Genomic DNA, 24,466 nt, shown 5'->3' on the forward strand with positions numbered 1-24,466 from the left:
GGATGATTTTGTGAATTAGGGTCGCCAACTCCAGGTTTGGAAATTCCTGGAGATTAGGGGGTGGTGTCTGAGAAGGGTGGGGTTTCAAGAGGAAAAGGACATCAGCAGGGCCACACTCCAAAGCGGCTGTTCTCTCCAAGGAAACTGGCCTCTTGTTGTCTGGAGGTCAGCTGGAATTCTCTGAGATCAGTGATATTTAGGCCAATATTAGGCCACACCCCTCTGATGTAGCCAATCCTCCAAGAGCTTACACGGCTCTTCATCCAGGGCCTACTGTAAGCTCCAGGAGGACTGGCTACATCAGGGGTGTGTGGCTTAATATGCAAAGGAGTTCCTTCTACAAAAAAATAGCCCTGGAGACCACCAAGTCCAGCAGATGGTTGGCAACACTCTATTTGTGACAGACCTCTGCAAATTTAATTTTCCTGAGATCAGAAGAGCTGCATATGAAGCAAAGAAGCAAACCACCACAAAAAGAGGGGAAGAGAAACTAAACCAACCAAGCAAAAACCTCCAAAGGAGGTTTAGAATACTAGCAAAGGGCCAAAAGTTATAAACATCAATAGTTATAGACAACACACACATTTATTACCAGGGCTTTTTTTATAGCAGGAACTTCTTTGCATATTAGGCCACACCCTCCTGATGTAGCCAATCCTCCAAGAGCTTATCGTAGGCCCTGTAAGAAGAGCCCTGTAAGTGGTTGGAGGACTGGCTACTTCAGGAGGATGTGGCCTAATATGCAAAGGAGTTCCTGGTATATAAAAAAGCCCTGTTTATTACAAAAACACATAAAAACCTTTTTGGAACTCAAATGAAGGCTATGAAGGAGATTTATTCCCATAGAAAATCATGGAGAATTAATCCGTGGTTATCTGGGGCTCTAGGGGGGGCTGTTTTTTGGTGTAGAGGCACCAAATTTTCAGTATAGCATCTAGTGCCTCTCCCCAAAATTCCCCTCAAGTTTCAAAAAGATTGGACCAGGGGGTCCAATTCTATGAGCCCCAAAAGAAGGTGCCCCTATCCTTCATTATTTCCTATGGAAGGAAGGAATTGAAAAAGTGTGCCATCCCTTTAAATGTGATGGCCAGAACTCCCTTTGGAGCTCAATTATGCTTGTCACAGCCTTGATCTTGGCTCCACCCCCAAAGTCTCCTGACTCCACCCCCAAAGTCCCCAGATATTTCTTGAATTGGACTTGGCAACCCTAGCCTGCAGAGACCATCTTCAGAGGGCAAATTGTGCAAATTGCAACATACAACCAAGTCCCTATTGTAAATCAATCATCAATTAACATGGGACCCAAAACGGAATGTTCCAATCAGGAAACGAATGACACAATTTTATGGAAGGCCAGAAATCCATCTAGCCTAGGGTTGCCAATCCCCTGGCAGGGGCAGGGGATCGCCTGGTTTGGAGGCCCTCACCCCGCTTCAGGGTCATCAGAAAGCAGGGGAGGGAAATGTCTGCTGGGCACTCCATTGTTCCCTATGAAAATTGATTCCCATAGGATATAATGGAGAACTGATCCGCAGGTATCTGGGGCTGGGGAGGGCTGGTTTTTTTAGGTAGAAACACCAAATTTTCAGCATTGCATCCTGTGCCTCTCCTCAAAACACCCTCCAAGTTTCAAAAGGATTGGGGATCCAATTCTATGAGTCCCAGGAGAAGGTGCCGCTATCCTTCATTATTTCCAGTGGAGGCAAGGCATTTAAAAGGTGCATGGTCCCTTTCAGTGTGATGGCCACAACTCCCTTTGGAGTTCAATTATGCTTGTCACTACCTTGTTCTTGGCTCAACCCCAATGCCTCCTGGCTCCACCCCCAAAGTCCCCAGATATTTCTTGAATTGGACTTGGCAACCCTAATCTGGCTTTACATCAGCAGCCATTACATATGTAGGAAATAGTAACATAGCAGATATGCAGGGGTGGAATTCTAACAGGACCTCCTTTGCCTATTAGGCCACACACCCGATGTAGCCAATCCTCCAAGAGCTTACAAAAAACAGCCTTGTAAGCTCGTAGAGGATTGGCTACATTAGGGGTGTGTGGCCTAATATGCAAAGGAGCTTCTGTTAGAATTCCACCCCTGCAAATATGTACCTCCCAGTTTAGGTCCGAAGAGTAAAATCTCCTTATCAGGGTCAGTGTAACATCTGTAGGTATAAATCAACTTTATATTTGCTTGAGAAGTCATCCAAGTGTCCACAGTTTCAGAGAGCCAGTTTGGTGTAGTGGTTAAGTGTGCGGGAACTGGGTTTGATTCCCCACTCCTCCACTTGCACCTGCTAGCATGGCCTTGGGTCAGCCATAGCTCTGGCAGAGGTTGTCCTTGAAAGGGCAGCTGCTGTGAGAGCCCTCTCGAGCCCCACCCACCTCACCGGGTGTCTGTTGTGGGGGAGGAAGGTAAAGGAGATTGTGAGCCGCTCTGAGACTCTTCGGAGTGGAGGGCGGGATATAAATCCAATATCATCTTCTTCTTCTTCTTCTTCTTCTTCTTCTTCTTCTTCTTCTTCTTCTTCTTCTTCTTCTTCTTCAAGAGAAGCTACACAACCAAATTACAACGATCCGTCAAGAGAAACTGAACATCTTTCTCTCCATTTTGCAGATCAGGGGGCAAAGAAATTTACCCCCCAAAAGTCAGTATAGAATACTGCAATCCCAAGAACAAATCTTACAAAATGACACAACAGCAACCATCAGCCTTTCCGCACCAATTTGAGCAGGCTGCTGACTTAATCAAGAAATCATTTGCACGCTGGGACGTCTCTTCTGTGCTCCGCTGCAATGCAGCGTTCTAAGGATATTCCCTGCTGTTCAAAATGTTCTAATGCACCAGACAAGTTAAACCAGATGAACTCCTACTATTGGAGAATGTAGGAGCTTACACTGTGACCAACATGACTATGGGTAAATTTACGTTATTTCCTTACGGTGACTTGGTCTTTATTTACCCTTTTTTAAAATTTATTTATATACTGCCTTCCCCCCCAAATTGTGGGTTCCAATTCCACAAGTTCCAATGTTCCCTCTCAGCTGTGAAGTCTTGTGAGCAAGAATTCTTCTTTGTGAGCTACTGGCATTAAAGTTGCGACTGACTGCATAAATGAGTTTGGTCAGGGGCCATTTTTCCTGAGCTGAGACAAAAATGTGTGAGCTGGAGGCTAAAAAATCATGAGCTAGCTCACACTAACTCAGCTTAGAGGGAACACTGGTCACAACACGGTGAAGACAATTAAAACCAGTTATATAATACTAACTTTCTCCCCAGTGGGACACCAAAGCAGCTTGCATCTTTCTTCGTTTTTTATCCACACAACAACCCCCTGAGGTAGGTTAGGCTGAATGTGTGTCTGGCCCAAGGTCTTCCACCAAGCTTCCACGGCAGAACAGGGATTTGAACCTGGGCCTTCCAAAATCTAGTCCTGGACTCTAACCGCTGTGCCACATTGACTGAGAAGACTGTTTCCCAGCGCTTTTTTGGTAGGAAAAAGTCCAGCAGGAACTCATTTGCATATTAGGCCACACCTCTCGACACCAAGCCAGCCGGAACTGCGTTCCTGTGCGTTCCTGCTCAAAAAAAAAAAAAAAACCTGCTGTTTCCAACAGTACAGAGAAAACAAGACCCATTAGGATTCTTCTGAGCAAGCCCAAACATCAGCACTCGGTCTTAAAGGTGCTGTCTTTGTATTTCTCCCATGGGATCCAGGGAACTGGGCAAAGGAAGCTCTGGCTCTTTCCTTCCCTCCCCAGGGGACCAGGAGGAGGAGGAGCCTCAGCCAGTAGAAGAAAGAGAGGCTTGGCTCAGTAGCTCTGCTGTGTGTTTGAGAGAGCCGGGCAAAGCAAGCTCTCCTTCCCCCCATTCCTTTACAAGGGAGGAGCCTCAGCCAATGGAGAAAATAGAGGCTTTGCTCTGTAGCTCCTATGTGATTGACCAAGCCTGGAAAAGCGAGCTGTGATGCAGCAGAAGGAAGCAAGAGAGAGGGAGAAGGAAGCAGAAACAGCCAGTTGCTCGGGGGCTGATAAGAGCCCTCCGGGGGCCTGATTCATCCCCTGGACCAAATGTTTGACATCCCTGACCTATACACTTTCCACAACAACAATTATCATTAAGGCACTGCGTGTAGTATAGCCAGGAGATCCTAAGACTGTCTGGAAGCTGCAAGTTCTAGCTGTTTTTGCATTATACACCAGTAGGTGGCGAGCTAGACTTGTTTTGAGGGCTGAGGGAGTTCTGAGAGAATGGCTGGCATCTTGTGGAGGAGGAATGGAGAATCAAGCCCAGATTAGAGTCTCCCTCTCTTATCCACGACACCAAGCTGGATCTCCATGCTTTCGGTATAGGTTGAAGGAAGTTTACAAACTCTGTTAAACTGAGCAGCTAGATACAGGCCACAGAACTTTTACACACATAGGCAGGAATAACTCTGCATAGGATTATTCGCTTAATAAAATGATACAATCACGTCAGAAATGCTTAAGTGACAGCAGCATATTTTACTTCTTTTTTTTTTTAAAAGGACTCACCCCAAACATTGATTTCAATGGGAGAGCCAATGTAGCGTAGTGTTTAGAAGTGTCCAGGGCTTTTTTTGTAGCAGGAGCTCCTTTGCATATTAGGCCACACGCCCCTGATGTAGCCAATCCTCCAAGAGCTTACAGGGCTCTTCTTACAGGGCCTACTGTAAACTCCAGGAGGACTGGCTACATCAGGGGTGTGTGGCCTAATATGCAAAGGAGTTCCTGCTGCAAAAAAAAAAAAGCCCTGGGAGTGTCAAGACCAGTATCTGGCAGACTCGGATTCAAATTCCGACTCATGTCATGGAAGCCTGCCAGTCTTGGTCAGTTGAGCTCTCTCAGACTCACCTACCTCACAGAGTTGTTGCGAGGAGAAAATGGAGGAGAATGATGTAAGTTGTTTTACATTCCCACTGGGGAGAGAGGCCCAGTACAAATGAACCTAGGGCTAATATAAATTATCTGACATATATAAAATTTATTAAAGAACTGAGGGGAAAAGTTCACTTCTATGACAGTGTGATCCCACCTTGTGCCACTTGCAGTTTTGAGAACAGCAGCAAACCAAGTTCAGAAAACATTGCACTGAAACAATGATTAAATATATACAGCAATCATAACAATTCATCCCTGTTTCATTTAGAGACTTGGGGTCTCAGTGCTGACTCCTGTTGACCAGGCTTTTCTTGAGGGATGTTTCTTGAGGAATGTTTCAAAGTGTTTCTATAACATATGGAGTTCATGGAAACAGTACCAGATAATGAGATATATATTATTATTATTATTATTATTTATTAAAGAGCTGAGGGAAAAGTTCACATCTATGACAGTGTGATCCCACCTTGTGCCACTTGCAGTTTTGAGAACAGCAGCAAACCAAGTTCAGAAACAAATAACTACACGAGGACCACACTAGACCAGGAAACCTGTATCTCCAAACGGGGCCAGAAAAAGGACCATTAGAGCAGACCGCATGATTGAAAACCCCTCCCTCACTGAAACCAAAGACATTTCCTATCCTTTATCAAAACTTCCTGCCTGGATTCAGCCCCGCTCCACAACCTAGCATCATCCATCTTGTCTAGGGGAATTAGACTTTGGGCCTTTCAGTTATTTGGGCCACGACTCAAGGCTGAACCTAGTTAAGGCCAGGCCGCGAGGGAGAACAAAGCAGAAAGCGTGAAGGGCGTGAAGAGTAAAACAGAATCAGTTGCTAGTAAACACAGCCACACTATCTCCTCTGGGAACACAGCCTGGCAAAGAGCTTCGTCTCTCAAACCCTGCAAGGCCAGCTTAAGGTAAAAACCATGCAAAATCACGGCATCCAACCATGCTCCAACTGAACTCTGGCGCTGTGAAAAGCTCTGCCAAATGCCTCAGTATATAGCAAACAATGAGTGGCTGGATAGAACATTCCACAGAGAGCAATCCAGAGCCCTTCTTTGGCGCCAGTTTGGTGTAGTGCAGGGTGGCCAAACTTGCTTAATGTAAGAGCCACATAAAAACACCAGATCTTTAAGAGCCACAAGACATGAACATCAGAGGAAGGAAGGAAGGAAGGAAGGAAGGAAGGAAGGAAGGAAGGAAGGAAGGAAGGAAGGAAGGAAGGAAGGAAGGAAGGAAGGAAGGAAGGAAGGAAGGAAGGAAAATATATGTGGAGGGGGAGAGAGAGGTGGAAAGAAAGCAACTATAAATGCCTTCTCCAAGCCATCCAACTGGACATTGGGGGCTTCAAGAATCACACAATATATGTGAAAGAGTCACATGTGGTTCCCGAGCCACAGTTTGGCCACCCCTGGCGTAGTGGTTAAGAGCAATGGACTCTGATCTGGGATAACCGGGTTTGATTCCCCCATTCCTCCTCCACATGAAGCCAGCTGGGTGACTTGGGTCAGCCACAAGTTCTCTCAGAGCTGTTCTCTCAAGAGCAGTTCTCTCAGTGCTCTCTCAGCGCCACCTGCCTCACAGGGTGGTTGTGGGGAGAGGAAGTGAAGGAGACTGTAAGCTGCTCTGAGACTCCATGTGCAAGCAGGGTATAAATCCAATCCCTCCTCCTTTTCTGGCTAGATTTCACACGGCCTACCCTTGTCTGCCTCCAGCTGAGAACACTTTCCTCCAGTGGAGAGGGCCAAGACAAAGCCCAAGGGGAGACAGCTGAGGAGGATGGAGCCCAACTCAGGACACGCAGGGCCATTCACAATGCCAAAATTGTTCACTCTATACCTCAAAATGTTGCTGCCTCAAGCAACTAACTAGGGACTGGTGCAGTCAGCCAACCCTGCTAAGGGGCACTGTAGAAATCACTTGGAATAAATTATTTGCCCAGTAGGGTTGAGTTTCACATGAAAGTTATTCATATCCTGTGTTGATTTCCCCTAAAAATGCCCCTGCAAAAGCAGAGCCTGGAGACAAAATAGGCACAAGTGTTATTTGGGTAGTCAAAATCAACTATATACATAGTTGAAACATGGGTGAAACCTGGCTGGCAGTACCATCTGTGAAAAGGATTGGGGGGGGGGGGGTTCCTAAGCTTAATTTGAGCCAGCTGTGTGAGTCAGCAGCAAAAAAAGCTAATGTAATTTTAGGTTGCCTTAGCAGACATGTACTGTGTACTTTAACAGAAGTGTAGCAAATACATATGGGATATAAACTACAGCAAAGAAGGTTTTGTTTAATGTTGAAGAACTTCATGACAGTTTGGTATAGTGGTAAAGTATGTGGACTCTCATCTAGGAGAACCAGGTTCGATTCCCCACTCTTCCACATGCAACTGCTGGAGTGACCTTAAAAAGGTAAAGGTTGTCCCCCGTGCAAGCACCAGTCGTTTCCGACTCTGGGGTGACATCGCATCACAATGTTTTCACGGCAGACTTTTTGACGGGGTGGTTTGCCATTGCCTTGCCCAGAGTGACCTTGGGTCAGTCATAATTCTCTCAGAGCTGTTCTGCTTAAGAGCAGTTATCAAAAGAGCTCTCTCAGCTCCACCTACCACACAGGGTGTCTGTTGTGGGGAAGGGAAAGGAGATTGCAAGCCACTCTGAGACTCCTTTGGATAGTGAAGAGCAGAGTTCCCTCTAAGCTGAGTTAGTGTGAGCTAGATCACAATTTTTTGGCCTCCGGCTCACACATTTTTGTCTCAGCTCAGGAAAAATGGCTCTAGAGCAAACTAATTTATGCAGTAGCTCACAACTTTGTCAGTAGCTCACAAAGTAGAATTTTTGCTCACAATACTCCACAGCTTAGAGGGAACATTGGTGAAGAGTGGGGTATAAATTTAATCTCTTCTCCTCCTCTTTGTTTTTAAGTATCAACTGGATATCTACTTGTTGGAGATATTATCGCTACAGTTCCGGCATAGGCAGGGGGCTGAACTAAAGGACCTCAGAGGTCCCTTCCGACTCTGAGGTTAAATAAAATAAAACAGAAGAACGTAAGAAATGCAGCTCTGGATAAAGGCAAAGAAAGGGAAAGGAATGCACACAGCAAGTGCCCTGTGTGTGTGGATCAAAGGGTTACATTTGTGGAAAAGAAAGGCCAGAAAGAATGTTTCCATAGCAGAGGGACAAAATATTTCCAAATAATAATAATAATAACAACAACAACAGAGAGGGAGGACTCCCACCAAGTTCTGGGAAGAATGTTAATCTCTCCATCGTCAAATGAGCTCCGCTGAAGCTAAGGGCTGGAGGAACAGGGTTCTAGTGCAAATAAGTCCTCCTTTCGCCCACTTGGTCCGCAGCCAGTCTTCAGTCTCCCACCCGCACCAGGTTAAATGAGCACTTAAGCCTTCTGCAGGCTGGATAAAAATAAACCCAAATAATGAGCCTTTTAGATCTAAACAGAGTAAGCCCAGCTTGTAAACATGTCCAGATAAGTACCTCGGTCCCATATTATTCTGCTTTCCTCTTGTCCAGGGCTTCTTCTTTTTTTAGCAGGAACACAGTTCCAGCTGGCTTGGTGCCAGAGGTTGTGGCCTAATATGCAAATGAGTTCCTGCTGGGCTTTTTCTACCAAAAAACCAGTTTGGAAAACAATGGTGATGTTGGGGTGTGTGGCCTAATATGCAAATGAGTTCCTGCTAGGCTTCTTCTTCATAAAAAGCTGTGTTCTTGTTCCTCAGTGTCTTGATATTTTGTGGAGCTGCTCTGCGTATGCGTTCACACCTGCAGTAATTATGGTGTGTGTGGGTGTCTGGGGGGGGGGGTGTTCATGAATATTGGCTTAATTTCTTAATACAACATATATTGCACATGTCTACCTTCAGCAAGTTCACGAACGCAGCTAAAAGACCGAAAACATACATAGGCACACATCTTAAAAGCCATTAAACCCAAACAAAAATGCATCAAACACAAAAAACCATGTGAAAATACATGTACAATACAATCAAATAGACATCCACGGTGGTGTAAAGTGTTGTCAAGTCACAGCTGACTTATGAAGACCATGTAGAGTAGGGTTAGCCAAACTTGCTTATATGTAAGAGCCACATAGAATAAATGTCAGATGTTTGAGAGCCACAAGACAGGAAGGAAGGAAGGAAGGAAGGAAGGAAGGAAGGAAGGAAGGAAGGAAGGAAGGAAGGAAGGAAGGAAGGAAGGAAGGAAGGAAGGAAGGAAGGAAGGAAGGAAGGAAGGAAGGAAGGAAGGAAGGAAGGAAGATAGATGGGGAGGGAAGGGGGGGGGAGAGACAGGTGGATAGAAAGCAACTTTAAATGCATTCTCCAAGCTGCCAGGTAGCTTGGCTTGGAGAAGTGATTTAAAAAGACAAATGCCTTCTCCAAGCCAGCCAACAGGGCAGTGGGGGCTTCAAGAGCTACACTATACATGTGAAAGAGCCACATGTGGCTCCTGAGCCGCAGTTTGGCCACCTCTGGCCGAAATATTACCATGACACATTACAGGATGCAAAATTACATAGCAGAATCCTACTTACAGCAAACTGTACATTGCGGCAGAGAGCGCAGTCCTCAATAATTTATCCAAGTAACTCTGAATCATCTGCAGCGCAAGCGTATTGCCTGCGTAGAAAAGCCCTCTTGAATCATTCAGTTCTGCATCGTTTGCAGAAAGCCATGAGCGTGGGAACCTTCGCGACCTCCTCAGGCACACCATTCCAGTAGGTGAGGGCTATAACGGAGAAGACACGGGGATGGGCAGTTGTTGATTTTGCCCATTTGTAGGTTGGCGCCCCTAGAAGGCCCTCCCCAGATAAGCAAGTCGGGTTGGCAGGTCCAGTTCAAGAAATATCTGGGGATTTTGGGGGTGGAGCCAGGAGACATTGGAGGTGGAGCCAGGTGTGACAAGCACAATTGAGCTCCAAAGGGAGTTCTGGCCATCACATTTAAAGGGACAGCACACCTTTTAAATGCCTTCCCTCCATTGGAAACAATGAAGGGCAGGGGCACATTTTGGGGGGGCACAGAATTGGACCCCCTGGTCCAATCTTTTTGAAAGTCGGAGGGTCTTTCGAGGAAAGGTACCAGATGCTACGCTGAACATTTGGTGCCTCTACCTCAAAGAACAGCCCCAGAGTCCCAGATACCCGTGGATCAATTTTCCATTATACCCTGTGGCACTGTTTCCCATTTGCAGGGTCGGGACCCAGTACCAGGCCATGGAAGCCTCACTACCGGGTCACAAGAAAAGCCAAAGCTAGCCCCGATCCCAGCAACACATGATCTTTAACAGCAATTTCCCAGTGTTTCAGTCAAGGAAAAGTATGAAAAATAGCTGTCAAAAGATTTTCTTGAAACCAAGCAAGCTTAGTTGTAGCTTGAGGCAGGGTTCCAGTAGTAGCAGCTGAAGAAAGGGCTTACTAAATGTGTCAGCATATTTTTAGCTAAAGCAGCTGCCAGGGCCCAGTGTGGGTGGTACACAGTGCTGGCATTCCTGCTGGCAATGGCAACAGCACTCCCAACTGCATACACTGGCCAGTGCTGTTGAGGAAGGGGTGTGTAGGTGGTGCAGGCAATTGAACATGGGCATTAGGAGTGCTTGCAAGCTGGAGAAGAACACACAAACAGATAGGTGCATGGAGGTGTGAGGGTGGGAAGAGAGGACCCTGGGATAGGGTTGCCAAGTCCAATTCAAGAAATATCTGGGGACTTTGGGGGTGGAGCCAGGAGACTTTGGGGGTGGAGCCAGGAACAAGGGTGTGACAAGCATAATTGAATTCCAAGGGAGTTCTGGCCATCACATTTAAAGGGACAGCACACCTTTTTAAATGTCTTCCTTCCATAGGAAATAATGAAGGATAGGGGCACCTTCTTTTGGGGCTCACAGAATTGGACCCCCTGGTCCAATCGTTTTGAAACTTGGGAGGTACTTTGGGGAGAGGCACTAGATACTATACTGAAAATTTGGTGCCTCTACCTCAAAAAACAGCTCCCCCAGTTCCCCTGAAACCTCCAGATCAATTCCCCATTATACCCTATGAAAATCGATCTCTACATAGGGAATATTAAAGTGCTCAGCAGACGTTCCTCCCCCCCACCCCTTTTCTGGCGACTCTGAAGTGAGGGACTGGCCTCTCTACTCACGAGTTGCAGGCAACTTCTTCCAAGTAACACAGACACCCCATCCCAAGAGGAAGCCTTTCCAATCGGAGACTGGAACCTCAGGAGTGGAAAAAAAAATCACATGCTGCCTTTGGGGGCGGGGCTTCCCCCTGCCGGCCAGCTGACTGGGGGCGGAAGGAGACAGGGAAAGCGGAAGAACCCCCGCTGGGACCTGGGGATTGGCAAGCCTACCCTGGGAATGTATGAAAAAGTTGCAGACCAACCACTTTCCACCCCCATTTTGGCTCAGCATGAGTTTCAAAGAGATTTTTCTGAAAAAGAAGTTACTTCAGAAGAAGAGGCAGGTTTGGGGGAGTGCCCTGGAAGCGACATCACGGGAAAAGGTGGAGTTTTGGTTTTGGTGTTTTGGTTCAGTGTGCCCTGGAAGTGACATCACTTGGCCCTTGACCTGGAAGTGACACCACAGGAAATGACATTACTCCTGTCTCCCGGCTCCACCCCCGAAGTCTCCTGGCTCTGCCCCCAAATTGTAGTGGGCCACGAAGCAGAAGTGTAAAAATAACCAGGCCACGGGAAAGAAAAGTTTGGGAAACCCTGCCCTATGGGAATCGGTCTCCATAGGGAATACAGTGCCAAGCAGACATTTCCATCCCACACCCCACTTTCTGATGACCCTGAAGTGGGGGGAGGGCCTTCAAACTGGGGGATCCCCTGCCCCCATCTGGGGACTGGCAACCCTATGAGAAAGGTTGTTGTGGAGGAGACAATAGGGGGAGAGATGGCTTTGCAGATATGGAACAAGTTATGGGATCATCCAGCGGCCCCATTAATTTTGCTCAGAGGAAATTAATTTTACTTGACAAATGAAGATGCCCATGGAAACAAGACATATAAATGCAAATTACCAAAGAGGAAGAAGAAGACTGCAGATTTATACCGCACCCTTCTCTCTGAATCAGAGACTCAGAGCAGCTTACAATCTCCTATATCTTCTCCCCCAAAAACAGACAGCCTGTGAGGTGGGTGGGGCTGAGAGAGCTCTCCCAGAAGCTGCCCTTTCAAGGACAACCTCTGCCAGAGCTATGGCTGACCCAAGGCCGTTCCAGCAGGTGCAAGGGGAGGAGTGGAGAATCAAACTCCGTTCTCCCAGATAAGAGAGCTGTGGCTGACCCAAGGCCATTCTAGCAGCTGCAAGTGGAGGAATGGGGAACCAAACCCGCTTCTCCCAGATAAGAGAGCTATGGCTGACCCAAGGCCATTCCAGCAGCTGCAAGTGGAAGAATGGGGAACCAAACCCGCTTCTCCCAGATAAGAGAGCTATGGCTGACCCAAGGCCATTCCAGCAGCTGCAAGTGGAGGAATGGGGAACCAAACCCGCTTCTCCCAGATAAGAGAGCTATGGCTGACCCAAGGCCATTCCAGCAGGTGCAAGTGGAGGAGTGGGGAATCAAACCCCGTTCTCCCAGATAAGAGAGCTGTGGCTGACCCAAGGCCATTCTAGCAGCTGCAAGTGGAGGAATGGGGAACCAAACCCGCTTCTCCCAGATAAGAGAGCTATGGCTGACCCAAGGCCATTCCAGCAGGTGCAAGTGGAGGAGTGGGGAATCAAATCCGGTTCTCCCAAATAAGAGTCCGCACACTTAATCACTGCACCAAACTGGCTCTCCTACACCAAACCGGAAAAAAAGACAGACCAAAAGAAAATACATCAATACTAAAAAAAAAGGAAGTGTGGATCAAAGGCCATTGAGAAGACAAAAGACTGAGATTTCTGTCCAGACAAATTGCACAGAAGCATGTACTTCTTGAACAGAACACAAGCTTCAGAAGGAGCACTCTGACATCACAGAACACTGTGTAGAGTATGTCACCTTCCAGTGCAGTTTCTATAGCAGGCTGTGATTTTTAAAAAGCCACATGACTGGACTTCCAATAGTTACTCAACGAAGAGTGACATCTTGTGGGTAAATTCTGGAATTCCTTCCTCTTTGCCCCTACTGGATTAGGTTTTTAAAGGGAAGCAAAGCCATTATTTCATTCAGGAAGCCCACAAGTCATGGGCTGGCTTCTGGTGAACAAATAAACATGAGTCTAAACAAGGTATCACTTGCAAATGGTGCCTCGCAAAGGCCAGTCAGGTGTAGTGGTTAAGGTGCACGGACTCTTATCTGGGAGAACTGGGTTGGGTTCCCACTCTTCCACTTGCACCTGCTGGGATGGCCCTGGATCAGCCATAGCTCTTGTAGGAGTTGTCCTTGAAAGGCAGCTTCTGTGAGAGTCCTCTCCAGCCCCACCCACCTCACAGGTGTCTCTTTGTGGGGAGGAAGATAAAGAGATTGTGAGCCGCTCTGAATCTCTGAAATTCGGAGTGGAGGGCGGGATATAAATTCAATGTCTTCTTCTTCTTCTTAAGAGGGGTCTGACTGACAACAAGCGTAGAGAAGCTTTTAATTTGCAAGTCAGAAAATTATCTATAGCATTTTTACGGCTCTTTGCAGGGGGTAGATAAATAATAATGGGAGGGGGGAAAAAATCTCTGGAGTTCTACAGAATCAGGCATAACAAGATTCTCTAACCAATCTGGGAGAGAGGCCACCCACTGTGCGTGTGATGTGCCATCAAGCTCTTCAGACTTAATGGCGAGCTGATGAGTCAGTGACTTCCAAAACAGCCTTGCTCAGGCCTTCCAAACTGAAGGCCCTGGAGGTCATTTAGGCTAGAGCAGGGGAGACCAAGCTTGCTTAGTGCAAGAGACACAAAGAATAGAGGAAGGAAGGAAGGAAGGAAGGAAGGAAGGAAGGAAGAAGGAAGGAAGGAAGGAAGGAAGGAAGGAAGGAAGGAAGGAAGGAAGGAAGGAAGAGGAAGGAAGGAAGGAAGGAAGGGACGGAGGGAGGAGGGAGGAGGGAGGGAGGCCACCCACTGGTCGTGTGATGTGCCATCAAGCTCTTCGGACTTAATTGCGAGCTGATGAGTCAGTGACTTCCAAAACAGCCTTGCTCAGGCCTTCCAAACTGAAGGTCCTGGAGGTCATTTTAGGCTAAAGCAGGGGAGACCAAGCTTGCTTAGTGCAAGAGACACAAAGAATAGAGGAAGGAAGGAAGGAAGGAAGGAAGGAAGGAAGGAAGGAAGAAGGAAGAGAAGGAAGGAAGGAAGGAAGGAAAGGAAGGAAGGAAGGAAGGAAGGAAGGAAGGAAGGAAGGAAGGAAGGAAGGAAGGAAGGAAGGTGAAGGGGGAAGAAAAGGAAAGAAGAAGAAAAAACAGATGGGGGGAAGGAGAAGTCGAAAGTAAGCACCTACTTTAAATGCATTCTCCAAGCTGCCGACTGACTTGGAGAAGTGATTTAAAGAGACAAATGGCCACCCGATGGGGGCAGTGAGGGCTTTGAAAGCCACACAGTACGTGTGAGAGAGCCACATGTGGCTCCCGAGCCGCAGTTTGGCCACCTCCGGGCTAGGATTTAAAAATAAAGTTTTATCTGTTGTACAAAGACCCCCTTTCCGGCAAACATCACCATACACAGGATGGTGCCAGAAATCTTAAAACCAGTCACTCAGCTGTTCTTAAATACAAGCATGGTAAAGAAAAAAAGCCAGGATGCTCTTTTGGAATACACACCCCACACTGCTGCCCAGAGACCAGGCAGAATTGCTGTAGCCCAAGACGCACGAGTCTCTCAAGAGGCTGGATCTGATAACACTATCACCAGAAGAGAGGCAGCAGCAACCTTAAAAAGGCTGGAGACCAACCTCAAACGAAGGCCCTGGGCAAGCGTACCAGGAAGGTGGGAACCGGGGGCCGGCGTGCCAACCGAGCCTCAGAGCGGTGACCTCGTCTTCGCCGGGGTGACTTTCTATGGAATCCAGGCCTCAGAGCTATTCTTAGAGCCACAAAAGCCTGCTGCCTCCTAAAATAATCGTGATTCAGCACCTACGGGATTCAGTGATGCAATGTGGCCAGAGAGGTTCACGCTTGCAGCTGCTTTTGAAAACAAAAACAAAAGCAACCTGCCATTTACACCAGCCAATGTCCTCCAGCCCTCCTCCCTCACTGGAGCCAAGAAGCGTCACAGCCTCCCAACAGCACTGGCTCCGGGTTAGCAGCTCTGTTTAGACGAGGGGTGGCCAAACTTGCTTAATGTAAGAGCCACACAGAATGTCAGATGTCTAAAGAACCACAAGACAAGAACATCAGATGTTTGAGAGCCATAAGGAAGGAAGGAAGGAAGGAAGGAAGGAAGGAAGGAAGGAAGGAAGGAAGGAAGGAAGGAAGGAAGGAAGGAAGGAAGGAAGGAAGGGAAGGAAGGAAGGAAGGAGGAGGGAGGAGTGAGGGAAGGAAGGAGGAAAAGAGAAGGAAAGAAGGAAGGAAGGAAGGAAGGGAGGGAGAGAGGGAGGGAGGGAGGGGGGAAGGGAGGGAAGGAAGGGAAGGAGGAGGGAGGGAGTGAGGGAAGGAAGGAGGAAAAAGAGGAAGGAAAGAAGGAAGGAAGGAAGGAAGGAAGGAAGGAAGGAAGAAGAAGGAAGGAAGGAAGGAAGGGAGGGAGGGAGGGAGGGAAGGAGGGAGGGAGGGAGGGAAGGAGGAAAAGAGGAAGGAAGAAAGAAGGAAGGAAGGAAGGAAGGAAGGAAGGAAGGAAGGAAGGAAGGAAGGAAGGAAGGAAGGAAGGAAGGAAGGAAGGAAGGAAGGAACTTTATCTTTAAATGCATTCTCCAAGCCATCAGCCAAACTGAGCCACAGTTTAGCCACCCCTGGTTTTAGACCAAGGGTGGGCAAACCTGTGGCTCAGGAGCTACATATGGATCTTTCACACACACCTGTGTGGCTCTCAAAGCCCCACCACCCAATCCAAATACCATCCAATTAAATTAAATTAGCTATCTTGGAAAAGGCATTTGTCTTTTTAAATCACTCCTTCAAGCCAAACCAACCAGTGGTTTGGAGAATGCACTTTCTTTCCATCTCTCCTTCCTCCCCTTCTCCACTCATCTATTTGCCTTGCCTGCCAGCCTGTCTTGCAGCTCTCAAACATGGGGCGTTCATGTCTTGTGGCTCTCAAACATCTGATGCTTATTCTATGTGGCCCTTATGTTAAAGCAAGTTTGGCCACCCCTAGTTTAGAGAAGATCAAATCAGTCAGTCCTAAGGGAAAACAACCCAGACTGTTCCCTGGAAGGTCAGAAGCTGAAGCTGAAGCTCAAATACTTTGGCCACCCAAGGAGAAGGGAGCACTCCCTGGAGAAGATCCTGATGCTGGGAAAGACAGAAGGCAAAAGAAGAAGGGGACGGCAAAAGTTGAGATGGCTGAACAGTGTTACTGATGTAACAAACACAGATTTGAGCAGACTTCAGAGGATGGTGGAAGACAGGAGGGCCTGGCGTGACTTTGCCCATGGGGTCACAAAGAGTCAGATTCGACTATGTGACTGAACAGCAACAACAAAGTTTAGACCTACGGTTGTCAATCCTCAGGCAGGGACTAGAGATCTGGATTCATAGCTGATCTCCAAAGCTACAGAGGTCACTTCCTCTGGAGAAAATGGCTACTTTGGAAGGAGATGCCTTCCAACTCCCACCAATACATTTCCTCAGCCCACCAAGTGTTTTTAGAAAGTGGGGTGGAATCAATAAAACAGTTCAGCCTCACCGGCAATAAAGCCAATGCAGCCTGGGATCCATTAAAATCAGCAGCTCACAAAAGGAACAATTAAAAAAAACCCTTAAAAGTGAGTCCTATGAAAAACCACTAGGTGGGATACAGAAGAAGAAGAAGATATTGGATTTATATCCCGCCCTCCACTCCGAAGAGTCTCAGAGCAGCTCACAATCTCCTTTACCTTCCTCCCCCACAACAAACACCCTGGTGAGGTGGGTGGGGCTGGAGAGGGTTCTCACAGCAGCTGCCCTTTCAAGGACAACCTCTGCCAGGGCTATGGCTGACCCAAGACCATTCCAGCAGGTGCAAGTGGAGGAGTGGGGAATCAAACCCGGTTCTCCCAGATAAGAGTCCGCACACTTAACCACTACACCAAACACTTAACCACACTTAACCACTACACCAGAACATTAACAGATTAAAAATGTCCGTTTATCTGAGGTAACAGAAATGTTTTGAACCCAATGCCAAACTGACAGCTATTTATTTCTCCATCTTTCTTGGAATACCTCCAGGCAGCTGAGACACAATTTTCAAAAGAGAAGAGTCATAAATCAACAATATTTCCACCTCACCTTTCAGACAATATTTCCACTCACCTTCTGCCCTGACAAGGACCACCAAAGCGGCTAATGAATTACAACCTAGTAAAACCACATTTTAAAAACCATTAAAAGCAACCAACCCAAAAAACCCCAACACATCATTATGTGCTTGAAGCTCTCCATTTAAACAAAGAAAACACACACACACACAAAAGCCACAGGATTTTATGTACTCTTAACTTCCGCTGGATCTCACGCCTTTAAACGGACGCAGAGCGCAATAAAAATCACACATAAATGCTTTAATGGGCTGCCGTGAAACACAAGCCTGGTCTCAGCAAGGGAAGGACTACTATAGAAAATCAGGTATTATTTTTGGACTCTTGAACATCCACAGAAAGCCTACACAGAAGGAGGACTCAACGGTTCCCTATTCCTCTGCTCACACCTACAGTGCTTCCCTCATGGTGAAGAAATTCTATAGGGCTGGGTTCTGTTAAAAAGATATACACATGCGAGGGACGAGTTTCCCCCCTCTTATCAGCCCTCCAAAATCCTTTCTCACCTTACTCCCGGAAGTGGGGTGATCTCCAGCATCCTGATGAGATGACATCTTTTCTGGGAAACCCGGAAGTGATGTGATTGTGGCAGCAGCGTTCTAGCATTCAGTTAAAGGTAAAAGGTAAAGTAGTCCCCTGTGCAAGCACCAATTCGTTTCTGACTCTGGGTGGACGTTGCTTTCACAATGTTTTCACGGCAGACTTTTTATGGGGTGGTTTGCCCTTGCCTTCCCCAGTCATCTACACTTTCCCCCCAGTTAAAACTCTATGGCTAAACCATGGAGTTCTGGCTGCATGCTAGGGGTGGCCAAACTTGCTTAAAGTAAAGAGCAACATAGAATAAATGTCAGATGTTTGCGAGCCGCAAGACATGAATGTCAGATGTTTGAGAGCCACAAGACAGGAAGGAAGGAAGAAGGAAGGAAGGAAGGAAGGAAGGAAAGGAAGGAAGGAAGGGAGGAAGGGAGGGAGGGAGGGAGGGAGGGGAGGGAGGGAGGAGGGAGGGAGGGAGGGAGGAAAATAGATGGGGGAGGGAGGAGGCAGGGAGAGATGGAAATAAAGCAACTTTAATTGCATTATCCCCAGCCACCAGTTTGCTTGGCTTGGAGAAGTGATTTAAAGAGAGAAACGCCTTCTCCAAGTCATCTGGCGGGGTGGCGGGGGCTTCAAGAGCCACACAATATGTGTGAAAGAGCACATGTAGCTCCCGAGCCACAGTTTTGGCCACCTCTGTGCTAGAGCGTCACCATAAGTGACGTCTTCATAGTGGAGCTCTAGCATTCAGTTAATATTCTATGGTTAAACCAATAAAGCTTGGACCAAAATACTAGAGTGTCACAAGCAGTGCAGTGACATCATTTCCCTAGCGAAGCCCTTCTGCCCCGACAAGTGAACTTCCTGCTGGTGCCTGCCTCATCCTGGCACCCCTACTCCCCTGCCCCCCAGGAAAACATTACAGGGGGAGCATTCAGGGCTGCCTCAACAGCAGGGAAAGTTGTGCTTCCATGTACAGAATTCAGGCACCATCCAACCCACTGTGTTCTCTCAGCCGTGTATGTGTTAAAAACGGAATTTGTTTGTGGGTCATAAAAAGGCCCGTACATTTTGGCATGCTTCATGCAAAGTGAGAAGCCACAGCTTGTCATTATGGGGAATCATATGCTACCCCCCTCCCCCACGATACATAGCCAGAAAATGAAACGCTTTCATAGCAACCCTAGTTCATTGGCTCACATGAATGACACTTTATGGTTTGTCCTCTGAATAGGATTCCAAAGCATGGCTTAAGTCAGAGAGAACTGGTTTAAGAACTGCACACACACACACACACACACACACACAGAGTACAAGACAATAAACAGTATCTTGAGGTGCAGTTATGGTAGGGAGCAGGGCTTTTTTTTGGTAGCAGGAACTCCTTTGCATATTAGGCTACATCCCTTGATGTAGTCAGTCCTCCTGGAGCTTACAGGGCTCTTAGTGCAAGAAATATCCCAAACTGTCATACACAGAATGTCAGGGCTTTTTTTGTAGCAGGACCTCCTTTGCATATTAGGCCACACACCCCTGATGTAGCCAGTCCCCCAAGAGCTTACAGGGCTCTTAGTACAGGGCCTCCTGTAAGCTTCAAGAGGACTGGATCCATCAAGGGGGCATAACCTAATACGCAAAGGAGTTCCTGCTACAAAAAAAGCCCTGAATTCCATGCTTTGTATTGCACCCATGTTAATTTCTGGTCCTAAGCAAATATTTTGCTTCGAATCACTGAATTCGTATATAACATGATGAAGCTATTTTGGGACAAAACAGGGAGGACAAAAAAATAGAGAGAACAAGCAGTAGTCTTGGAGAAGAAATACTCCTTTCCCTGGAAAAATCTTCCTTTCTTTTCTTTCCGCTTCCACCTTAACCACCGGGACTGTCATTCTAGTATCTACACCGCCTCTTATTCCAGAACTAAGCACAGTACAGTAGCTAAGAGCATCTGACTTAGGGCCTACAAGATCTGGGTTCAAATCCCCACCCTGCCATAGGTGACCTTGGGCCATCGTTATCTCTCACTGTAGCCCCCCCCCAGGGGTGTTGCGAGCAGGGGTCGCTTTGTAGAAAAATAGGTGGTGGAGCTCATCCAGGGATTGTTATGCAGCTGCACCTACTCTTCAGTGGACAAGTTGGGGAGGAGAAGGGGGAACCCTCAGAAAGAAGAATGATTACCGGTAATTATGATTGATGATGATGATATTGGATTTATATCCCGCCCCCCACTCCAAATCTCAGAGTCTCAGAATGGCTCACAATCTCCTTTATCTTCCTCCCTCACAACAGACACCCTGTGAGGTGGGTGGGGCTGAAAAGGCTCTCAGAGCAGCTGCCCTTTCAAGGACAACCTCTGCGAGAGCTATGGCTGACCCAAGGCCATTCCAGCAGCTGCAAGTGGAGGAGTGGGGAATCAAACCTGGTTCTCCCAGAATAAAGTCCACACACTTAACCACTACACCAAACTGGCTCAAAAGGTTCAGGAGCTGCGCGCCTATGAGCTCCTGCTGAATCCGAGGCCTGGTTGTGAGCATAAGCTGCAGAAGAAAACCACATATGTCACTCTGAACATCTTGGAAGAGGAAGAATGCAACAAAAAAGGAACAGATAAAACTGTTATTAAATTATTAATTTAAGTAACTGTTATAAATTATCATTATCATAGGCCCAGAAAAGCATGCAGTATTGTCCAAATAACCACCAAAACTTCCAAAAGCCACATGTGTGATAAGCAAATGATTAAAATAAAAGCTATGGATACGCATTGGGGTTTTAAAGGCTTTTATGCCTTCACGTTTCACTGCACTCCTTATTACAGCCAAACCCAGCAGCAGTTAAAAATTCCGGCCTGCTAGCTGGAATCAACTTCTTCTGACGAAATTCATGTGTTCCTGTCCCGCAGCAGTGGCTAATAATAGCAAGGATTATGAAAAGCAAATCAGTTAGGAGGGCGGCGGAGTTTGTTCTCGGGGAAGCAGCTAAATTGCAAATCAGTCCAGTTTGGTGCAATGTATGCGCTTCCGTAATAAGCCCGTCTGCTAATTCGATCTCAGCTAAAGAAGCTGCAGCAGCAGAAAAGGATCTGCTTACCTACAAACAGGATGTTTAAACCTAAAGAGACAGCCACTTTGGTGTAGTGGTTAAGCGTGCAAACTTTATGCTGGGAGATCCGGGTTTGATTCCCCACTCCTCCACTTGCAGCCGCTGGAATGGCCTTGGGTCAGCTATAGCTCTCACAGAGCTGTCCTTGAAAGGGCGGCTTCTGGGAGAGCTCTCTCATCCCCATCCACCTCACAGGGTGTTTGTTGTGGTGGAGGAAGGTAAAAGAGACTGTGAGCGGCTCTGAGACTCTGAGATTCAGAGTGAAGGGCAGGATATAAATCCAACAGGGCTTTTTTTGAGCAGGAACGCATAGGAACACAGTTCCAGCTGGCTTGGTGTCAGGGGTGTGGCCCAATATGCAAATGAGTTCCTGCTGGGCTTTTTCTACAGAAAAAGACCTGAAATCCAATATCATCTTCTTCTACTATATTTTTTCCAGCATGGACACTCCCTGGAGAGCAACTTGGCATACTCTCCAGAGCATCTGGTATCCTAGGTCGGGCTGAGAAAATACGTTTAAGAAAGAGCGGATGTCTTGAGGGAGAGCTGCTTACACAAGCGCCATCTCCCTGGACGGAGCCAGTCGGTAGATAAGCACCGATATAATCCTGTCTCTTGAGGAAATGTCAGTGACCGAGGATTTTATACACCAAAGAAGAATGTCGAGCGGGGCCAGTGCGTGGGAGTAGGCCAAGTAGGCGGTCACTTAGAGTGCCACTTGGCCTGGGGCGCCACGAGGCGCCCCTTCTCCCCACACCCTGTTGCCGTCCTGACTTTGCTGAGGTCTCCCGAGGCTCAGGAGGCCTCAGCAAAGTCGGGGGGCGTGGCAGAGGCGCGCTCTAAGCGTGCCCGCTGCCCTTCCGGACTTTGCCGGGGTCCCCCAGGGTCATAGTGATGTCATCAAAGTGCGCCCATGAAAAGAACCTGGAGGGGGCGGAGTAGCAGAGTTCGGCCTAGGGACGCAGGCACCCCTAGCGCCGGGCCTGATGTTAAGGGTACTCAGGACAAAAACTGGCTTCCATGTCCCATCCCCCTTTGTGTGATGAAGCCTACCGAAATCCAGGTTGGCTGTGAAACTCTGAGCGATCTTGGGTCAGCCATTTCCTCTCCGCCTAGCCTACAACACGTTGTTGTGAGGACAACATTGAGGGAGAAAGAACTGCACGAACCACACACTCTGATGTCACCATTATCTCACATAGGGCTTTTTTTTGGTAGAAAAAGCCCAGCAGGAACTCATTTGCATATTAGGCCACATCCCCTCGTGCCAAGCCAGCCAGAACTGTGTTCCTGCTAAAAAAAAATACATGGATGGGATGGTTTTCCTCCAGGCCTGTTGGCAACCCCATTTCATGCAAGACCAGTGTCTCTCAAGGAACCAAAAATGTCTAGCATGCAAGGAATTTTCTCCAAATAAAAAGAACACAAAGATGAGGGCGAGCAGAACCAAAACAGAGAATCCACGGACAGTTCTCGCAGATCGGAAAGAGAGTTGTCTTCACACAGAAATATATCAGCAGCATTAATGCAGGTACCTGTGGAATGGTCATAAACCACAGGCTGTTAAGCAAAACTCTGCAAAAAGTGAGGGGCATATTTTTAATTGTAGAAGCATTTCGAATGATGCGAGTTTGTAGCAGGTGGATTCAGTGCTCAGTAGATCTGGAGCAAAGCTGAATGGAGAAAGGGCCTTTCTTTCGCTCTCTTTTCCCCATCTTTTCCCTGCCATTCTTTCTTTCTCTCTCTCTCTCATTCTGTTTCTCAGTCTTCCTTCCTTCCTGCTACCTATGCATTCATTACCTCCTTCCCAAATATTTTTTCTAGGGCCCGTTGTATTTCTTCCCACAACGGGTTTTACGGCTAGTATATTTATAAGCAGTATACGCAAGAAATAAGATACATAATCAGTACTAACAAAGGTGAGACTCCTACGTTTCATGCAGGGATTGGGGGGGAAGTACAGTCCATTAGCAAGAGAGTTCCATTTCAAAAAGTTTGAGAACCACTGTTTGTTTTAGATGGCTCCACTTCCCCCCTGGGCGTGGTCTGGGGCTCTGTGATATACTGCTTGGCATGAAGGAGGTCCCAGGTTCAATCCCTAGCATCACCAGTTAAAAGGATCTGGCAGTAGGCAATGTGAAAAACCTCAGTCTGAGACCCTGGGGAGCTGCTGCTAGTCTGAGTTAGTCTGACTTTGATGGACTGGGGTCTGATCCAGTATAAGGCTCCTTCCTATGTAACTTCCAACATGAAAGATAAACGTTAATCATGAACAAGAAATGTTAATTGTATAGATGCAGCATATGACACAATACCCAATTACCAGGGCTTTTTTGTAGCAAGAACTACTTTGCGTATTAGGCCACACACCCCTGATGTAGCCAATCCTCCAAGAGCTTACAGTAGGCCCTGTAAGAAGAGTACTGTAAGCTCTTGGAGGATTGGCTACTTCAGGAGGGTGTGGCCTAATATGCAAAGAAGTTCCTGCTAAAAAAAAGCCCTGCCAATTACATTCACTTACAGATGCTCAAACAACCCACCGAACCAACCCTCAAAGCAGAGAGATAAATTATGACATCACAGTTGCTTCAGATTTAAATGGCAGTTTTCAAATGTTTTGAGTGCGTCACGTATTTTCTCCATTGGCTGAGGCTCCTCCCTCTCCTGGTCCTTTGTGCAGTTCCCTGGACCCCATGGGAGAAATACAATGAAAGCACCTTTAAGACCGAGCGCTAATGTTTTAAGCATATTTTATCTTAGAAAAAAAAAATCTTTAATTGTGTTTGCCTGTGTCCTTTATAAGGTTTGTATTTCTATCTAATCTTAAATAGGTACACACATGGCCAGGCCTGAGAGTGCCTCATTTATGTCAGATTCAGCCCTCTTAAAAAATGAGTTCGGCGCCCCTGATCTACAGATATGTGTGAAGAGGTCACCCTACCTTACTGTCCTCCTTTTCAAACACAGACTGGTGAACATTGCAGGCAAACAGGGAGTTGGGAAGGTCATTGAAATCGGTTATTTCCTGGAAATCTTCTACAAAACATTTCCTGGCGTCCTCTTCTTGGTCTACAGAGTCCAGTAAGAAAAGTCCTGCGTCGTCTGGGAAACGGTTCCAGTGGGTTAGCCCTCTCATTCCAAAGAAATAGGATTCCTCCCTCATTCCTGTTGGAATGAACAAAATGGGAAAGATATCAAGACAGGGAATTCAAAAAATACACACCGCTGAAGTAACTTCTGATTTCAGGTAGCCGGCTCAAAGTTGACTCAGCCTTCCATCCTTCCAAGGTGGGTAAAATGAGTCCCCAGCTTGCTGGGGGGAAAGTGTAGATGACCGGGGAAGGCAATGGCAAACCACCCCGTAAAAAGTCTGCCATGAAAACGTTGTGAAAGCAACGTCATCCCAGAGTCGGAAACAACTGGTGCTTGCACAGGGGACTACCTTTACCTTTTTACCTTGCATACGGAAAAAAAACTAAGATACATGTGCTAAGGCACTACAGGGAGCAGCAGTTTGCATTTCTGGCACTGTCTGTCTCTT

The 24,466-nt window shown here is 47.1% G+C and overlaps 1 protein-coding gene across 1 annotated transcript in view; it reads right to left on the bottom strand.

The window, feature by feature from the left end:
• Positions 1 to 24,088, bottom strand: part of RCAN2 (regulator of calcineurin 2) — a 101,631-nt gene extending 77,543 nt beyond the window's left edge. Inside the window, exon 1 of the mRNA XM_060257683.1 lies at positions 23,867 to 24,088. Within this exon, the coding sequence (XP_060113666.1) occupies positions 23,867 to 24,088 (222 nt within the window). The remainder of the gene's footprint in view (positions 1 to 23,866) is intronic.
• Positions 24,089 to 24,466: the final 378 nt, after the last annotated feature.

The sequence above is a fragment of the Heteronotia binoei genome, chromosome 1 (genome assembly GCF_032191835.1).
Source record: "Heteronotia binoei isolate CCM8104 ecotype False Entrance Well chromosome 1, APGP_CSIRO_Hbin_v1, whole genome shotgun sequence".
Classification (NCBI taxonomy): domain Eukaryota; kingdom Metazoa; phylum Chordata; class Lepidosauria; order Squamata; family Gekkonidae; genus Heteronotia; species Heteronotia binoei.